This window comes from Triticum dicoccoides, chromosome 4A (genome assembly GCF_002162155.2).
Source record: "Triticum dicoccoides isolate Atlit2015 ecotype Zavitan chromosome 4A, WEW_v2.0, whole genome shotgun sequence".
NCBI classification, from domain to species: Eukaryota; Viridiplantae; Streptophyta; class Magnoliopsida; order Poales; family Poaceae; genus Triticum; species Triticum dicoccoides.
The window spans coordinates 737,971,588-737,989,033 of NC_041386.1; the positions used below are offsets into that span (position 1 = coordinate 737,971,588).

The 17,446-nt window shown below is 48.4% G+C and overlaps 2 protein-coding genes and 1 pseudogene across 2 annotated transcripts; all 3 read left to right on the top strand.

The window, feature by feature from the left end:
* Positions 1-3,495: 3,495 nt before the first annotated feature.
* Positions 3,496-6,461, top strand: LOC119288282. The gene is made up of 4 exons (XM_037567918.1): positions 3,496-3,782; positions 4,375-4,636; positions 4,917-4,984; positions 5,463-6,461. The coding sequence occupies exons 1-4, from the start codon at positions 3,567-3,569 to the stop codon at positions 5,805-5,807; spliced, it is 891 nt and encodes a 296-aa protein (XP_037423815.1). The 5' UTR covers positions 3,496-3,566; the 3' UTR covers positions 5,808-6,461.
* Positions 6,462-8,586: 2,125 nt separating this feature from the next.
* LOC119284359 (probable polygalacturonase) lies at positions 8,587-10,949 on the top strand. The gene is made up of 3 exons (XM_037563514.1): positions 8,587-8,787; positions 10,044-10,685; positions 10,761-10,949. Exons 1-3 carry the CDS (start codon positions 8,587-8,589, stop codon positions 10,947-10,949), a joined length of 1,032 nt encoding a protein of 343 aa, XP_037419411.1.
* A 5,897-nt stretch (positions 10,950-16,846) lies between these two features.
* On the top strand, positions 16,847-16,985 carry LOC119290312 (annotated as a pseudogene).
* The last annotated feature ends 461 nt before the right edge of the window (positions 16,986-17,446 follow it).

Here is a 17,446-nt window from a genome sequence, read left to right on the forward strand (position 1 = left end):
TCCGCATCATCTTAAGAAGACTACACCATGAGCCCGACCTCCATGCTCAATGCATCGGTGATGGCCCGCAAGACACACATGGCATTGTAGCACCTTTGTGTAAGTATCTCAATAGTAATCGTCCTGACAAATAGCGGAGGAGAGTATTTATGAGTGATGTTTTTCTTACACTCAAGTTGTCACACATCTTGCGTGAAGTAACTGTTTGAAAATCTGCAAAAGCTCTTCGTGTTCTTTGAGATAAATGAACCGGAGTGATAAAAACGATTGGTTGTTGCGGCGAGAATAGTAAGAACTTAGAAGCAAAGAATTTAAAGACTGGAAATAAAATTTTTCCTGCAATAAAGAGATTAGGCACGGAGAAAGTTTGGATCATGGTATAGATCAAGTGTACTAGTGTGACAGTAATTCCAGTTACCTTGAATCATGAGTTTAGTATTCTGTTTGATTGTTTAGTAGACGGATCACCCTAGTGTTATGAAACTCCTTCATGCGATATTACATTCCACACTATGGTCCTCCTTCTACAGTGCCACAACATGTTCTTCTTCACAATTAAGATGGCCTAAATCGGAGCCATGCATTATGTTCGATGGTTCCCCGTTATCTCATATTGTCTTCGATCCTAGTACTCCGTCCGTCTGAAAAAGCTTATAGATGTCTCAGCTATCACCCGGAGGTCACGGTTCACTAAATAATATTGTTATATGTGCAGGTCTTTAGATCATGTTGGGTTGAACATTCAATTGGACAACACGCATTGCGCCCACCACAATATAATAACTTACTAGACAATCATAAGACTACACACACGAATGGCGACATATAGAATAAGTACAAATGGGTCTTACCATGCACCTACATCTCCCATGCCTAGGTGGAATTACTCACACCTCGCGGAAGAATAACCAATCACCACAGAGAATAAATCCCATGAAAAACATATCAATAATACCATGAAAATCCATAATAATATGAATGATTTAACAAGTCTTAGTCTCCAGATGAGTATGAGTAGAGTTATACACTCTGATATTACAACTTGGGATTAGTCTTACAATGGTGATGATGAGATGAAATGAATATGAAGGTGGAAGAACATAACAGAAAAGATCTTCGGTGGTTCTTCTTCTCCGAATCTCTTCTTTCTGTGTTCTGAATGAAGTGACGGTGGCTAGGTCTCTCTGATGCTCGATGTGCCTTCACGATGTTTGTTCCTGTAGATGAGGGGGAGCCGAGGATGGCTGGTATGAGCGCTTGCGCTTGTACTTGTGCCCGTCTTCTGTTCTAGTGCCGCTTGTGCAATATCTTCCAATATGGAAGTTGCTTCAAGTGACTTGATTTGATGTAATCCTGGTTGGTTTCCGTCCATAAATGAATTTTCCTGCCAAGTAATGAAAGAAATAAGTTTTCTTCTCTATCGAAGGATCAGTGTTAGAAATAACCGAGAAATACCAAAAAACGAAGTCAAAACTCCCTGTAAAAAGTCATAAATTCTCGAGCCATCAACTCCCCAAGCTTATTGTTTGCTCGTCCTCGAGCAACTAAGAAACTAAAAGAATGAAATGGAGTTTGAGAATTGAGTAAAAGAAGTTTACCAGCTCGTGAAGATGTAGTATTTCCATTCTCACAAATCATGTAATCTTAATTAAGAGAATACTTGCATTTGAATGACTGCACTTAAGCTTGCTGCCTAGCCACGTGAAGTATCATATTAATAGTAACAAGATCCACAAGAAATGTATGAGGGAATCAAATTTCCTTCGGTGGAAGTGTATATCTGGGCTCCTCCCTCAATCCCTAGTAAACCAACAAGTTTAGTTGGCTAGAGAAGAAGATCGGGCCGCGCGAGCGGCGTGGCGGGGCTCCAAGGTGGTGACGATGTTCATCAGCGAGCAAGAGCGGAAGCGCTGCTGGACCATGGTTTCAGTTGTGGTGTCGGTTCGAGTTGTTCCCTAGCGCAACTATGCCAATGGCAGATCGACGCTAGTGGCCACGGGGCATGGCGGTGTGTGGGCTTGTATCGGCCTTAGCTAGAGGGCAAGGGGTGAGGCCTGCTTGGCGGTGGCCGTCGGCAGCCATTGGGTTGTGTCCCCCCGTCCACTGGGTATGGCTGGGGACAGAGGCGTGGGCGCTTCCTACTATGGAGGAGCTCACCCCAACCTGATGGCTGCTGCCTGGCTAGGAGTGGAAGAAGATGCCATCCACTCTTTCCTAACGTGGTTGTTGTGTGATGCAGATGGTTGGCAGTGGCTCGAGACATGGATGTCGGTGCGGTGGCCTTGGGATGGCGGTCCGCATGGTTGGCTCTTGGGCGGGCACCCTAGTGGTGGTGGTGGCTAATTCTCTTGGATGTGTGGGCAGTGAGAGAAATAGCGGTGGGTGGCTCAGGCGTGCTCTGTCATGGCGCCCTGATCTGGACTTGGGGATCTGAGCCTGTCATGCTTGTTCTGGAGTCCCCCGTGGTGGCACGGAGGAGTTGCCGGGTAAAACCTCCGCGCTTTGTCGCCGACGACGGTGACGCTCGTGGGCGCCGCTCTCTTCTTGAAGACGTTGTCGTGGTGCTTCTCTCCATGTCTGGGTTCCGGGTGAAATCTCTGTCCATTGTGAACTTGGCAGCGGCGATGCTTGCGCCATTGTCCCTCCTGAGGGCGTTGTCGTGGAGATCCGGCGAAGAGACGGCTCCACTCGCCCTTCGTCGGTGATGCATGAACACACCAACGGAACGGGGGAAGAGCGAGAGAACATCATTCCTAGATGGGGATAGCGTCACTGCCTCGCTGTCCCAAAACAAACTTGAAGATCCCTAAAGAAATGTGAAAAAAATCACGACATGTCCGGGTATGATGCTGAACTCACCGTCGTTCAAGACCATGCACCGACTCCCTCTTCTCCTGTGACCTAGCCGACGTTGAAGATCGCCACCTCGCTGGATCACAATGCAGGTGTCGAGCATTGCTTGCCGACAGTCGAAGTCCGCCAACGCATTACCGTTGTAGTCCCGCAACAGCCAACAAAATCCTCCATACCAGACTCCCGATGAGCAACAGCCTCCCGCCGCCGGCGATGCCGCGCGGGCTTTGCCCTGCGGCGCACTCCGGCGGCGGCGAGAAGGATTGGATATGGCGGCGACGGCTAGGGCTAGTTTGCCATGTCGTTGGTTTCACGCAAATCCTTCTCCTATACAATGCTACAAATTCACGCAACAACGCGCGAGATATCATCTAGTTTTTTGGAAACAAAGGAAAACACATACATCTTGTGGGTTCTTGAGTGTAAACTCTTTATGTTTGTGTAATCTCAAGTGTCAAATAAATACTTATTTATTATCCTCTCAATATAAACAAATATGTATTACATTCATTCGCAAAGGAAAGAAAAATCTCTATTAGTACATTCATTCTCGAAGGGGAAAAACTAGAGGGGAACTTCACTGTAGATAAATCTATAGCGGTCACTTACAACCAGTGCAAAATTAAATGGCGAACAAAACAGAATGCGCAGAGACCCGCACGGGGCCGGAGCCGGACCCGGCCAGTCACCGACGGGCGGACCCCGCCACCGGCATGACGTTGCAGCTGCAGCGATCCGCGGTCGTCTCCGGCAAGGAGCCGGAGCCGGAGCCGGAGATGGGGCAGGGGCAGGAGGTGGTGGCGCACGTCTACGACGTCGCCTGCAGCGGCCCCGACGGCGCCGGGGGCGGCGGCGCCACCGTCCTCCAGATCAACCGCATCTTCAAGGACGGCATCGGCCTCGGCGGCATCTTCCACACCGCCATCCAGGTCCGTCCCCATTCCGTTCCCCGCCGCCGCCGCATCTTCCATCTTTCTCCGCGCTGTCTCCGGTGCCAAGGAGATTGGATCTCAGGCGGATCCATTCGCCGCCTAAACTGTAGTTTCTTGGTACAGTCTGTCAGAAAAAAACTGTACATGTTTTGAACAACCTGGGAGATTTCTCGGGATGGATTTGGGAATGTGTAGGAAGCCTGCTTCCATCTCGTTGGTATCCGTGGCCGTGACAGGTTTACTTGATGCGTGTTTTCATGAATTGAATTGCTCAATGGCAACTTTGAGGTTCCATGTTCAGTCAGCAGAATGCAGAACAAGTGTCAGTCTGTTAGGGATCATGCAGAAAACATTTTACCTGTCATTTTTGGAAAGAAATATACATTGATCTACATGCTGCTACTTTAATGAAATCTTATGATTCTGATTCAGAGCACCATACATGGCAGGATACGTGTCTGTATATGACCTATAAATGTGCAATCAAGTCTTGCTTCAGACCTTACTGCATGTTCGTTCTAGATTCCCTGAGGCTTTTAGATGACCCGTACGCCTAGCTATTGATCGGCTTGCTGTGTGTCGCCAACAGGTCTATGGAAACGAGGAATGGTCATTCGGCTACTGCGAGAACGGCAGCGGGGTTTTCAGCTGCCCCCCGGCCAAGAACCCCATGTACACATTCCGCGAGTCCATTGTGCTGGGGAAGACGAGCTGCTCGCCACGCACCGTAAATCAGATAGCGCGAGAGCTCAGCCGGGAATGGCCTGGAGCCTCATACGAGCTCCTCTCGAGGAACTGCAACCACTTCTGCAACGAGTTTTGCGACAAGCTCGGCGTGCCAAAACTTCCAGGTTCTTTTCTGTTGTTTGATGATTTATTTATTCTCAGATACATTGCGCACTTGTTCCTGTTTGATGATGGTTGCCGAAAGCAAAAGATCCTTTTAGGAAAACTCTGTAGCCAAAGATAACCTGCCGAAGCTAGAATTCTAATGCTGTGTTGTCTTCAACTTATGTATTAATCCGAGTGATTACCTTACTATACCCATGTTTACGATGAAGAATGATTTACAAAAATTCTAGTCAATTGCTTCAGATTTTGCAACAAAATTATAACTATGTACATGTTCAGGTTGGATCAATCGCTTTGCTAATGCTGGAGACGCAGCTCTGGAGGCTGCTGAAACTACAGCAGAAAAGGTGTGCATACCTTCTGGGATTTTCTGCTAGTTTTATGTCCTGTCTAGGATTTTCTGGCTACTTGCACTATCACTAGAATTTGTCATGTTTGCCCTCGTAAGTCTACCTAGTCCCATATATTACTAGAATTTTTCAGAACCTCATAGCTGGGCAACTTGACAGCAAGAATCGTATGACCCTGTTAATCAACCTTTAAATAAATCACTGAATATGGCCATTTTAAATCAGAAACACTGTGGAACACTGAACAAACAATAAATATTCATGCTATGTGTCGGAAAGAAGAATTTCTTTTTGAAATTGTTGTTCTACGTCACTCTGGTTCAGAAAGGTACTTCTGAAGAAAGCTTCAGACCTAGGAACAATAGCAATAGCCTTATCTGCTGTGCCGGCTTGGATACAATCTGAGTGTTGTCACTTTATGTATTGAGACGCCGCATACATTGATTAGATGCTGATCTTTTCATCTTTCAAACAGCTCAAACAGGCGAAAAAGGAGATTTTTACTGCATGCAAAGCTGCATCCACATATTTGACTGGTTCGCCTTCGAGTACACCATCAGATGCGGATGATACAGCTGGCTCAACAAGCAATACTCTTTTCGAGGGGACATGGATCAGAAGCATTATTGGCATCAGTATGAAGCCATCGAAGAGCCTTATGAACGATGCATCGTCAAGTTCAGATGATGAAACATCTGATGATGCGAGCAAATCAGATCGTAAACAGCCTGGTAGTGATCAAAACAAGGACGAAAAGGATGCAAGACAAGAAGATCAAAGCACGAAAAGTGAGAACGAACCACCCAATCATCATTCATGAAGCCCACACCATGATGTGCAGAAAGAGAAGCAACTTTCTCGAACCGATAAAAATGGTTACAAAAGAGAGCGGTTTAGACAAATCCTAACATGTACAGAGTCAGTCACATTCACTTGTGGTCAAGAACTGGAAGCTGCGACGTAGTAGTCCTGAGGAGGAGCGCCGAAGCGACGGAGTGCATCACGATGTGTGCGATCCTCAGCTTTATCTGCCCACGACGCGGCAGCGGCCGAACCCCGCTCCGCCTTTCACCCTTGCAGACTCTGATGAGATCGCCGGCACAAACTTTCTCGCCCATGGTGGTGAAGGAGAATGTCTTTCTGTGAGCTTCCTTGGTTGCTTGCTTGCACTTATGCTTGATGTCTGCTCCCTGCGTGGTGGTCTATTTATAACGCTTCAGCGAGTTCTATCCGGATCCAAGACATGACAGCTAGATTGTTGCTCCTTTGCCATCGAATGTATTTGGATGATGTTCATTTTTTAAATGCAAACCTGTATGTAGACTGTAGTGTCTGTCTGTTGGTATGGGAAGCTTCTGTTGATGTGTTTTTTCCATTCATGATTTGGGGCTGTTTGTCCTTGTGTTATCTGCAAATCTTTGACTCTTGAAACACTATGCACCTGCCAGGCCAAATGATTTGCCAATTTTGGACACCTGTGGTGTTTAGTACATTTATCATGTATACGTGCAGAGCAGAGAATGGTTGCCAACCTGTGATGTCCCCAGATCCATGAGTATTAATCTGTTCATGAAGAAGCATCTCTGATTATGATTGTTGATTGTGTGATTATGCTTGTTAATTGGGGGCCGTCAGAAGGTTCCTGTCTCATGCTTGCTGCTAATCATTTGCATTGTCTTTGTCTGATGAAGTGGGTGCTGCAGTATGGTGGTTGGCCTTGACTGGTCTTGGCTGAACATCTGTGCTGTGCTACTGTAGCAATGGAAGGCAATTTTTTTGGTCAACATTTTGTTGAAAAATTAATGCATTTTTCTTGAGGTGTCATATTTATGCTAATCATTTGTATTCCATGAACCAGGAAAGCTGAGTGTGAGTGATGAAACAAGACATTATGATAAAGGCTGGGACAGAGGATGCCCAGGGGACGACACATCTGAAGGGCCTCTCCAAGGTAGTATAAATAATACTTACTCCGGTCTAACAAAATAGCCTCTTTTTAAACAGAGTGTAGCAAGAAGAAGATCCGAAGCACAAAAAGGTGAAATAGAAGAAACCCTAACTAGGCCAAAATCAACCTCATAACCACCATCGTGATGGTTGGAAAAAAGACAAAAAAAAGTGATGGTTCGCTAGAGTAGGCTGCAAGGCCCAAGCGGCCAAGGAGTGCAGCGGCCCGTTATCCTTCCACCGTTGGAAGCGGGCAGTTGTCGCTGCTCTGTGAAGCCAGCCTCACGCTGTGCCTGCCACATTATGGACCGTGAGGCCCAGCTTTCGCATAGGCCCCAGCTGTCCACTACGCAACTTGGAACGGGCGGGCCAACAATAGCACTCTCAAACCAGGCCCGCAGCGCTACGACAACGTCCACATCACCTTAATGCCCCCACTCGGGTTACAAGCTCTCGCAACTGAGCTCGGCGAATGAAGCAGGTGAAGGCGGCTATTTAAGCTGGTCAAATGCCTCCTCGGTTGGCGAGGTGGGACTAAAGAAAGAGGAGTGCTGTGTGCTTCGTGCTGCGAGTGGGAGATGTTTTTAGCGTGGGCTTTGGCAGCTTTAGCAGTTGTCGTTTTGGGCTCATGGACGTGGCCATGTGGGCAAGGCTTTGGCAGACAATTCGTGGATTTTAGCGCTAATTAGCATAGTGAACTTGCTTAGCAGAAATGGAAAGAAATATAATTTGCTGCATGTTGAAAGCCTTGTTGAGTAGTCTTTCTCTCTTCTCCAACCCTCTCCAAACAGCCCAAACAAGTAAAAAAGAAAAGAAAAATATATTTTTACTGCATGTAAAACTGCCTCCACATATTTGAGTGATGCATTGTCAAGTACACCATCGGATGCAGGTGGGTCAACAAGCAGTTTATCAGAAGCATTTTTGGTATGAGAAGCTTCTGTTGATTGTTGATATGTTTGTCGCAGGCATGATTTGGGCCTTTTTGTCCTAGAGTTTATCTGCAAATCTTACACTGGATGCGCCTGTCAGACCAACCGATGGATAAATTTGTGATCTCAGGTACGTTCAGAGCAAAGACTTATTAATGGTTGCCAACCTGTGATGTCCATTAGTAATCTGCCACCATTGATGACATTCCAGTAATCTGCCCCCAACGATGACATTCTGATGATAGATCAATCATCTGCATTTTATGAATCGGGAAAGGAGAAGTATGATCTGCGTAAAGGAAAAGGCCAGGAATGGATGCAGGTCACAGAGAACACAAAGACAGTCAAACGCCTGCGGGCGCGACGAGGCAGAGCACGTACATGGCGCCCAACTGCCGGGAGCACCTCCAACACGGAGGCGTTCTGGAGGGCAACGGTGGCGGCCGGCATGTTCTGCGTCCTTCAACGTCACCGGCCACTTCACGCTCTTCCTCCACGCCGTCGTCATCCTCGCCACCCAGGACGTCACGCGCGCCGGGATGAGGCTCAAGGGCATGAAGCGCGTCTTCAGGATGACCGGGGACTACAAGTCCCACCCGGACGACGGCTAACAAGACCGCCATGCCCGTCATCGAGAACATCAGCTACCAGGACGTGGTGGCCACCGGCGTCTGGACGGAGGCCGCGAGGATCTAGGGCGCGCCCTTCAAGGGGATATGCATGGCCAACATCACCGCCGAGATGACCAAGGAGAGGAAGGTGTCATGGAATTGCGCCGATGTTGAGGGCGTCTCGGCCGGTGTCACCCCGGCGCCATGCGCGCTGCTGCAGGGCAGTCATGCCGGCTCTTGCCCGTTCCCCATCGACACGCTCGCCGTCGACCAGATCGCCGTGCAGCAGTGCTCTTACTCCGTTGCACGTGTTGCTTCTCCAGTGGCTGGGACAAAGTAGCTCAACCATATAGTAGTATCTAGCTTCTAGCTGCGCCAAGTGATGAGGCTATTGGATCTCTAAGTGAGAACTGTAACAATAAGGAGCGTGTTGTCGAGTGGCTGCCTTGGTAACTTTAGAAGTAAAAAAACTTACAAATTTAGAATTGTCACTTTTGTTGTTCATCAGTGTCTATCCCAGGCATTGCAAAGGCAGACCGCCAAACCGCTGCTTTGTTGGCTATTATCGGATAGAAAGATCGGAGGTGAACTAGAATACCACAAACCATACCAAAGTCGACCTCGCAATCAGCACCATACTCACATTTTTTTTGCGGGAACCATACTCACAATTTATATTGAAGAGTCAAAAGATTAAGCAAATAAACCTCCAATATGTAGCACACACAAAATACTCACAATTTATATTCAAGAGTGAAAAGAGTAAGCTAATAAACCTCTTATGTGCAGCAAAAAATATTATCTATTATTTATATTCAAGGGTCATAATTTATACTGAAGAGTCAAAAGTGTAAACAAATAAACCTTCTATGTTTTGCAAAAATAACTCACAATTTATATTCAGCAGTCATAATTTATACTCAAGTCAAAAGAGTAAGCAAATAAACGTCTTACGTGCAACAAAAAAAATATGAAAACACTCTCTACCCAGCACAAAAAAAAGTGATGGTCCGTTGGAGTAGGCTGCGAGGCCCAAGTGGCCTAGGAATGCAGCGGCCCGTTATCCTTCCACCGTTGGAAGCGGGCAGTTGTCGCTGCTCTGTGAAGCCAGCCTCACGCTGTGCCTGCCACATTATGGACCGTGAGGCCCAGCCTTCGCATAGGCCACAAGCGGTCCACTACTCAACTTGGAATGGGCGGGCCAGCAGTAGCACACCCAGACCAGGCCCGCAGCACTACAATAGCGTCCACATCACCTTAATGCCCCCACTCGGGTTACAAGCTCACGCAACTGAGCTCGGCGAGTAAAGAGAGTGGAGACGGGTATTTAAGCTGGTCTGATGCTATCTCAGTTGGCGAGGTGGGACTAAAGAAAGAGAAGTGATGTGCTTCCTGTTGAGGAATGAGGTGGAGCGTTGTGGACTGAAAGAAGTTTTTGGCGTGGGCTTCTGTGGCTTCGGCCTTTGTTGTTTTGGGCTCATAAACGTCGCCATGTAGACATAGTTTGGGCAGCCATTGGATGGTTTTGAAACGAGTGCTAATTAGTACAGTGAACTTGCTTAGCAGAAGTTCGGCAAGCTCAAGCACATCCACGGCGTCTTCATCTCGGACGTGACCCTGGTGAACTCGCCGGCGTGGAGCATCCACCCGGTCGGCGCCCACCAGGTGACCAACACGGACGTCATCAACCCAGACTTGTGCTCCCAGGTGCGCATCGAGGACTGCTACGGCGTCTCCGGCCACGACTGCGTGGCCATCAAGAGCGGCTGGGACGAGTACGGCATCGCCGTCGGCATGCCCAGCAAGCACATCATCCTGCGCCGCCTCGCCTGCGTCTGCGTGTCCCCCACCAGCGCCATCATCGCGCTCGGCAGCAGGTTGTCGGGGGGCATCCAGGAAGTGTGCGCGGAGGACATCACCTTGGTCGGGACGGCGGTGGGCCGCGGCGCATACGTGCGCGACGTGTACGCGCGCCGGATGAGGCTCGACGGCATGAAGCGCATCTTCTTGATGACCGGCTATTACAAGTCCCACCCCGACGACCGCTACGACAAGACGGCTGTGCCCGCCGTCGAGAACATCAACTACCAGGACCTGGTGGCCACCGGCGTCTGGAAGGAGGCCGTCAGGATGCAGGTCATCCAGGGCGCGCCCTTCAAGGGCGTCTGCATGGCCAATGCCACTGCCGAGATAACCAACGTGAGGAAGGTGTCGTGGAACTGCGCCGACGTCGAGGGCGTCTGCATGGCCAACGTCACTGCTGAGATGACCAAGGTGAAGAAGGTGTCCTGGAACTGCGCCAACGTCGAGGGCGTCTCGGCCGGTGTCACCCCGGCACCATGCACGCCGCTGCAGGGCACACACGGCGGCTCCTGTCCGTTCCCCACCGACACGCTCGCCGTCGACCAGATCACCGTGCAGCAGTGCTCATACTCCATCGCGCCTGCTTCTTCGGTGCCTGGGACAGAGTAGCTCAACTACATAGTATCCAGCTTTTTGCTGCACCAAGTAATGAGACTATTGGATCTCTAAGCGAAAACAGTAACAATAAGGAGCGTGTTGTTGAGTGGCTTAACTTTAGAAGTAAAAGAGGTTATTGTGGGTAACATACTTACCATTTCGATGCAAAAAGAGTTGCAAATTCAGAATTGTCGGTTTGTCATCAATGTTTATCCTAGGCATTGCAAGGCAGACTCTCGAACCGCTCCTTTGTTGCCGTATTATCGGATAAAAAGATCGGAAGCACAAAAAGGTGAACGAGAAAAACAAAAACTAACCATACCAAACTCGAACTCGCCATACTCACAATTTATATTCAAGAGTCAAAAGGGCAAGCATATAAACCTCATATATGCAGCACAAAAAGAATAATATTCACAATTTATATTCAATAGTCAAACGAGCAAGCAAATAAACCTCTTATATGCAGCACAAAAAGAATAATATTCGCAATTTATATTCAAGAGTAAAAAAGTAAGCAAATAAACTATTATGTGCAGCAAAAATATATTCACAGTTTATATTCAAAAGTCACAATTTGTACTCAAGAGTCAAACATGTAAACAAATAAATCTCCTATGTTCAGCACACTCAAAAAAGGAATACTCACAATTAGCCACAACTTATACCAAAGAGTCAAAATTGCAGGCAAACTAAAATTTTAATGTGCAACACAATAAAAGGAAATACTCATAATTTATACTCAAGTCAAAAGAGTAAGCAAATAAATCTCTTATGCGCAAGACAAAAAAAATGAGAATAGTGTTAGTTTATATTGAAGAGCCAAAAGAGTAGGAAAAAAATACTGAAAAGAAAAAAAAATGATGGTTCCCTGGAGTAGGCTGCGAGGCCCAAGTGGCCTAGGAGTGCAGCGGCCCGTTATCCTTCCACCGTTGAATTCCACCGTTGAAAGCGGGCAGTTGTCGCTGCTCTGTGAAGCCAGCCTCACGCTGTGCCTGCCACATTATAGACCGTGAGGCCCAGCTTTCGCATAGGCCCCAGTCGGTCCACTACGCAACTTGGAACGGGCGGGCCAGCAGTAGCACACCCAGACCAGGCCCACAACGCTACAACAGCGTCCACATCATCTTAATGCCCCCACTCGGGTTACAAGCTCACGCAACTAAGCTCGGCGAGTGAGGAGAGTGGAGATAGGTATTTAAGCTGGTCGAACGCCTCTTCGGTTGGCGAGGTGGGACTAAAATAAGTGGAGTGTAGCGCTTCAGCTAGGGAATGAGGCGGAGCGTTGTGGACCGAAAGATGCTTGTTTAGCGTGGGCTTCTGTGCCTCCGGCCTTTTTGAGCTTCGGTTTGAGTAGTCAATTGCTGGTTTTCGAACAGAGTGCTAATTAGCACAGTGACGCCCCTAAAAAATTAGCACAGTGAACTTGCTTAGCAGAAATGGAAACGATATATGAACTGCTGCATGTTTAAAGCTGGGATTATGAAATATTTTATTTGTAAAAACCCAAACGCGTATCAATATATGAACTACAGTCTCTCTATCATGCATATTTTACTTGGTAGCATGTACTATATCCAAAAGTAGAAGCTAGTAAAAAAAATCGATGTGGAAGATTAATGACTCGCTCGATCTCATTGTTGACTAGTCTCTCTTCTTCTCCAATTCTCTCCAAGACTCCAAACAGCTCAAACAAGCAGAAAAAAGAGGATGCTGGTATGAAGCCATTGACGAGTCTTATGAACGAGGCATCGTCGTCGAGTTCAGATGATGAAAGGTCTGACATCGAGAATGAATCGGGAGTCTGGTGGTAATCAGAATGAGGACCAAAAGGATACAAGACCAGCAACCGACGAAAAGTGATAACGAACCAGAACCAGGCCATCATCATGAAGCCATGTGCAGAAGAGGTGGAAATTTCTCAAGCAGATCAATATGATGAGCAGTTTACAACGAATCCTAATATGTACAGTCAGTAACATTCACTTGTAATGCAGGACTGGAAGCTGCGATGTAGTCCTGAGGAGGAGCGCCGAAGCGACGGAGTGCATCACGATGTGCGCGATCCTCAGCTTTATCTGCCCACGACGTGGCAGCGGCCGAACCCCGCTCTGCCTTTCACCCTTGCAGACTCTGATGAGATCGCCGGCACAAACTTTCTCGCCCATGGTGGTGAAGGAGATGTCTGTCTCTGTTAGCTTACTTGGTTGCTTCCTTGCACTTGTGCTTGATGTCTGCTCCCTGCGTGGTGATCTATTTATAGGGCTTCAGGGAGTTCTATCCTGATCCAACACATGCCAGCTAGATTGTTGCCCCTTTGCAGTCGACAGTATTTGGATGATGTTCATTTTTTAAATGCAACCCCTGTATGTAGACTCTAGTGCCTGTCTGTTGGTATGAAAAGCTTCTGTTGATGTGTTTTGTTCCATTCATGATTTGGGGCTGTTTGTCCTTGTGTTATATGTAAATCTTTGACTCTTGGACAGACACTGTATGCACCTGTCAGGCCAAATGATTTGCCAATTTTGGACACCAGTGGTGTCTAGTACTTGTATCATGTACATGTGCAGCAGCAGACAATGGCTGCCAACCTGTGATGTCCCCAGATCCAGAGGATATTAATCTGTCCATGAAGAAACATCTGTGATTATGATTATTGATTGTGTGATTATGCTTGTTAATCGGGGGCCGTCAGAAGGTTCCTGTCTCATGCTTGCTGCTAATCATTTGCAATTTCCTGTCTGATGAAGTTGTTGCTGCAGCTTGGTGGTTGGCCTTGACTGGTCTTGGCTGAACACCTTTGCTGTGCTACTGTAGCCATGGAAGGCAATTTTTTGGTCAACCTTTTGTTGAAAAATTAATGCATGGCTGGCTGTCTCCTGTGATTGGTCTGCATTTTTGTTGAGGTGTCACATTTATGCTAATCATTTGCATTCCATGAACCACGAAAGCTGAGCCTGAGTGATGAAACAAGACATTTTGATAAAAGCTGGGACAGAGTAGCTCAATTACATTGTATCCAGCTTCTTTGTTGTACCAAGCGATGAGGCTATTGGATCTCTAAGAGAACTGTAACAGTAAGGAGCATGTTCTCGGCTGACTACCTTGGTAAATGGTAACTTCAGCAGTCAAGTGTCCAGACTTGCAAATTTAGAATTGTCACTTTGTTGCAATCATCAGCGTTTATCCTAGGCCTTGCATGGCAGGCTGCCAAACTGCTGTTCATTGCCATACTTGTCCTGGCGCTGGAGGATGCCCAGGGGAAGACACATCTCAAGGGCCTCCCCAAGGCAGCATAAGTAATGCTTACTCTGCTCTAACAAACTAGGCTCGTATTAAACAGAGTGTAACAAGAAGATCCGATGCATAGAAAGGTGAAATAGAAGAAACACCGTCTTGATGGTTGGAAAAAAGATAACCGAAGAAAAGTGATGGTTCGCTGGAGTAGGCTGCGAGGCCCAAGTGGCCGAGGAGTGCAGCGGCCCGTTATCCTTCCACCGTTGGAAGCAGGCAGTTGTCGCTGCTCTGTGAAGCCAGCCTCACGCTGTGCCTGCCACAATATAGACCATGAGGCCCAGCCTTTGCATAGGTCCCAAGCGATCCACTACGCAACTTGGAACAGGCGGGCCAGCAATAGCACTCGCAGACCAGGTCCGCAGTGCTACAACAACGTTCACATCACCTTAATGCCCCCATTCGGGTTACAAGCTCTCGCAACTGAGCTCGGCGAATGAAGCAGGTGAAGGCGGCTATTTAAGCTGGTCAAACGCCTCCTCGGTTGGCGAGGTGGGACTAAAGAAAGAGGAGTGCTGTGTGCTTCGTGCTGCGAGTGGGAGATGTTTTTAGCGTGGGCTTTGGCAGCTTTAGCAGTTGTCGTTTTGGGCTCATGGACGTGGCCATGTGGGCAAGGCTTTGGCAGCTATTCGTGGATTTTAGCGCTAATCAGCATAGTGAACTTGCTTAGCAGAAATGGAAACAAATATAAATTGCTGCATGTTGAAAGCCTTGTTGAGTAGTCTTTCTCTCTTCTCCAACCCTCTCCAAACAGCCCAGACATATTTGAGTGATATTTTTACTGCATGTAAAGCTGCCTCCACATATTTGAGTGATGCAGGTGGGTCAACAAGCAGTTTATCAGAAGCATTTTTGGTATGAGAAGCTTCTGTTGATTGTTGATATGTTCTGTCCCAGGCATGATTTCGGCCTTTTTATCCCTGTGTTTATCTGCAAATCTTACACCGGATGCGATGGATAAATTTGCGATTCTTAGACACCTGTGATCTCAGGTACATGTGATGCACGTTCAGAGCAAGGACTTAATGGTTGCCAACCTGTGATGTCCCCGGATCCAGAGCATTAGTAAGTAATCTGCCTATGAAGAAGCATCGATCTGTGGTCATGCTTGTTCATTGGGGGCAATCAGAAGGTTCCTCCCAGCACTTTGTTGCTAATCATTTGCACTGACTGCTCTTATGTATCTGTATGTATGTGTGATCTCCTGCCCCCATGGATGACATTCCAGTCAACCTTCTGATGATAGATCATTCACCTGCATTTTATGAATCGCGAAACGAGAAGTATGATCTGCGTAAAGGAAAAGGCGAGGAATGGATGCAGGTCACAGAGTACACAAAAACAGTCAAACGGATAGGGGCGCGGCGAGGCAGAGCACGTTCTCCCAACTGCCGGGAGCACACGGGTGTCGCGGGGAGTAGCCTGCGAGGCCCAAGTGGCCAAGGAGTGCAACGGCCCGTTATCCTTCCATCGTTGGAAGTGGGCAGTTGTCGCTGCTCTGTGAAGCCAGCCTCACGCTGTGCCTACCACATTATGGACCGTGAGGCCCAGCTTTCGCATAGGCCCTAGCCGGTCCACTACGCAACTTGGAACGGGCAGGCCAGCAGTAGCACACCCAAACCAGGCCTGCAGCACTACAACAGCGTTCACATCATCTTAATGCCCCCACTTGGGTTACAAGCTCTCGCAACTGAGCTCGGCGAATGAAGCAGGTGGAGGTTGTTAAAAGAGTAGGGCCGTAGTTGTATCGTGACAATGTAATGTATTGTGTACATTAGAATTGTGGCGCAGGTTGTTGGCTAGGATAACCTCTATCTCGTGTATAGCTTGGAGTAGAGGACAAGTTGATAACCAACCAACTACCTGCGCCATATCCTGTAAACCTTCTTTCTATATAAACACGAAGGCGTCCCTGCCAAGAGGTATCACGCTTAACGCAGCCAACCCTAGCTTTTACATGGCCATCAGAGCACTTCCGAGATCATCCATGGCGGCACCTTCAAACTCCTTCCCATCCTCTCCGTTTGTACACGCCGTCTCAGAGAAGCTCAGCAAGAACAACCAAGCCCTATGGCGGGCGACGGTTCTGTCGGCGATCAGAGGAGCCCGGATGGAGCAGTACCTCGACGTCGATCACTTGGTGCCACCCATGCACCTTGAAGTAACCTCATCTGACGGCAAAACCAAGACGAAGAAGCCCAACCCGGAGTTCCAGACCTGGTACGCTCAAGATCAGCAAGTCTTTTCTTACCTTCTGACAACTCTGCCCCGTGAGATGGCCATCCAGGTCACTACCTGTCACACGTCGGCAGAACTCTGGAACACGATTGCAGATATGCTTGCGTCTCACACTCGTGCCCAGACGGTCAACGTGCGCATCACCCTCGCCAATCTGCAGAAGGGGAACTTCTCCATCACCGACTACGTTGGGAAAGTCAAGTCTCTGTGCGATGAACTCATCGCTGCAGGGAAGAAGATCGACGATGACGACATCGTCTCCCACATCCTCGCTGGTGCGCATCACCCTCGCCAATCTGCAGAAGGGGAACTCCTCCATCACCGACTACGTCGGGAAAGTCAAGTCTCTGTGCGATGAACTCATTGCTGCAGGGAAGAAGATCGACGACGATGACATCGTCTCCCACATCCTCGCTGGCCTGGACGAGGAGTTTGATCCTGTGGTCTCTGCTATGTGCTCCAGAGTGGAGCCGATCACCGTCCCTGAGCTGTTCTCGCAGCTCATCAGCTTCGAGACGCGGATAAAGCTTCGTGGTGGAGTGTCGCAGTCCTCCGCTAACGCTGCCACCAGAGGCCGCGGGCGTGGTGACCGTCGCCGTGGCCGTGGCGGCAACGGTAACAATGGTGGTGACCGTGGCCGCCCCTACATCAAATTTGGCGGTCGCGGTGGACGAGGAGGAGGCGGCCACTACAACAACAACAACGGTGGTGGGGGCAACTACAACAACAATGCCCCTGCACCTAGGATCCAGTGCCAGATCTGTGGCAAACTAGGTCATCCAGCGTGGAAGTGCTGGAAACACCATGATGAAGCCTACCAAGGAGGAGAAGAGAGGACGGCGAACCTGGCAGCACCTCAATATGGGGTGGATACCAACTGGTACCTTGACAGCGGCGCCACCAATCACATCACAGGAGACCTTGAGAAGTTGACTGTACGCGACCGCTACACCGGGAACGAGCAAATCCACACTGCT

Bases quoted from the DNA above. Each gene is read 5' to 3' on its own strand.
- LOC119284359 (XM_037563514.1), top strand. From the start codon at position 8,587: ATGGCCAACATCACCGCCGAGATGACCAAGGAGAGGAAGGTGTCATGG. The intron at 8,788-10,043 runs GTTGCTTCTCCA...CTTGCTTAGCAG, and splicing joins GCTCTTACTCCGTTGCACGT to AAGTTCGGCAAGCTCAAGCA. The intron at 10,686-10,760 runs GTGTCGTGGAAC...AAGGTGAAGAAG, and splicing joins AGATAACCAACGTGAGGAAG to GTGTCCTGGAACTGCGCCAA.
- LOC119288282 (XM_037567918.1), top strand. From the start codon at position 3,567: ATGACGTTGCAGCTGCAGCGATCCGCGGTCGTCTCCGGCAAGGAGCCG. The intron at 3,783-4,374 runs GTCCGTCCCCAT...TGTCGCCAACAG, and splicing joins TCTTCCACACCGCCATCCAG to GTCTATGGAAACGAGGAATG. The intron at 4,985-5,462 runs GTGTGCATACCT...TCTTTCAAACAG, and splicing joins CTGAAACTACAGCAGAAAAG to CTCAAACAGGCGAAAAAGGA.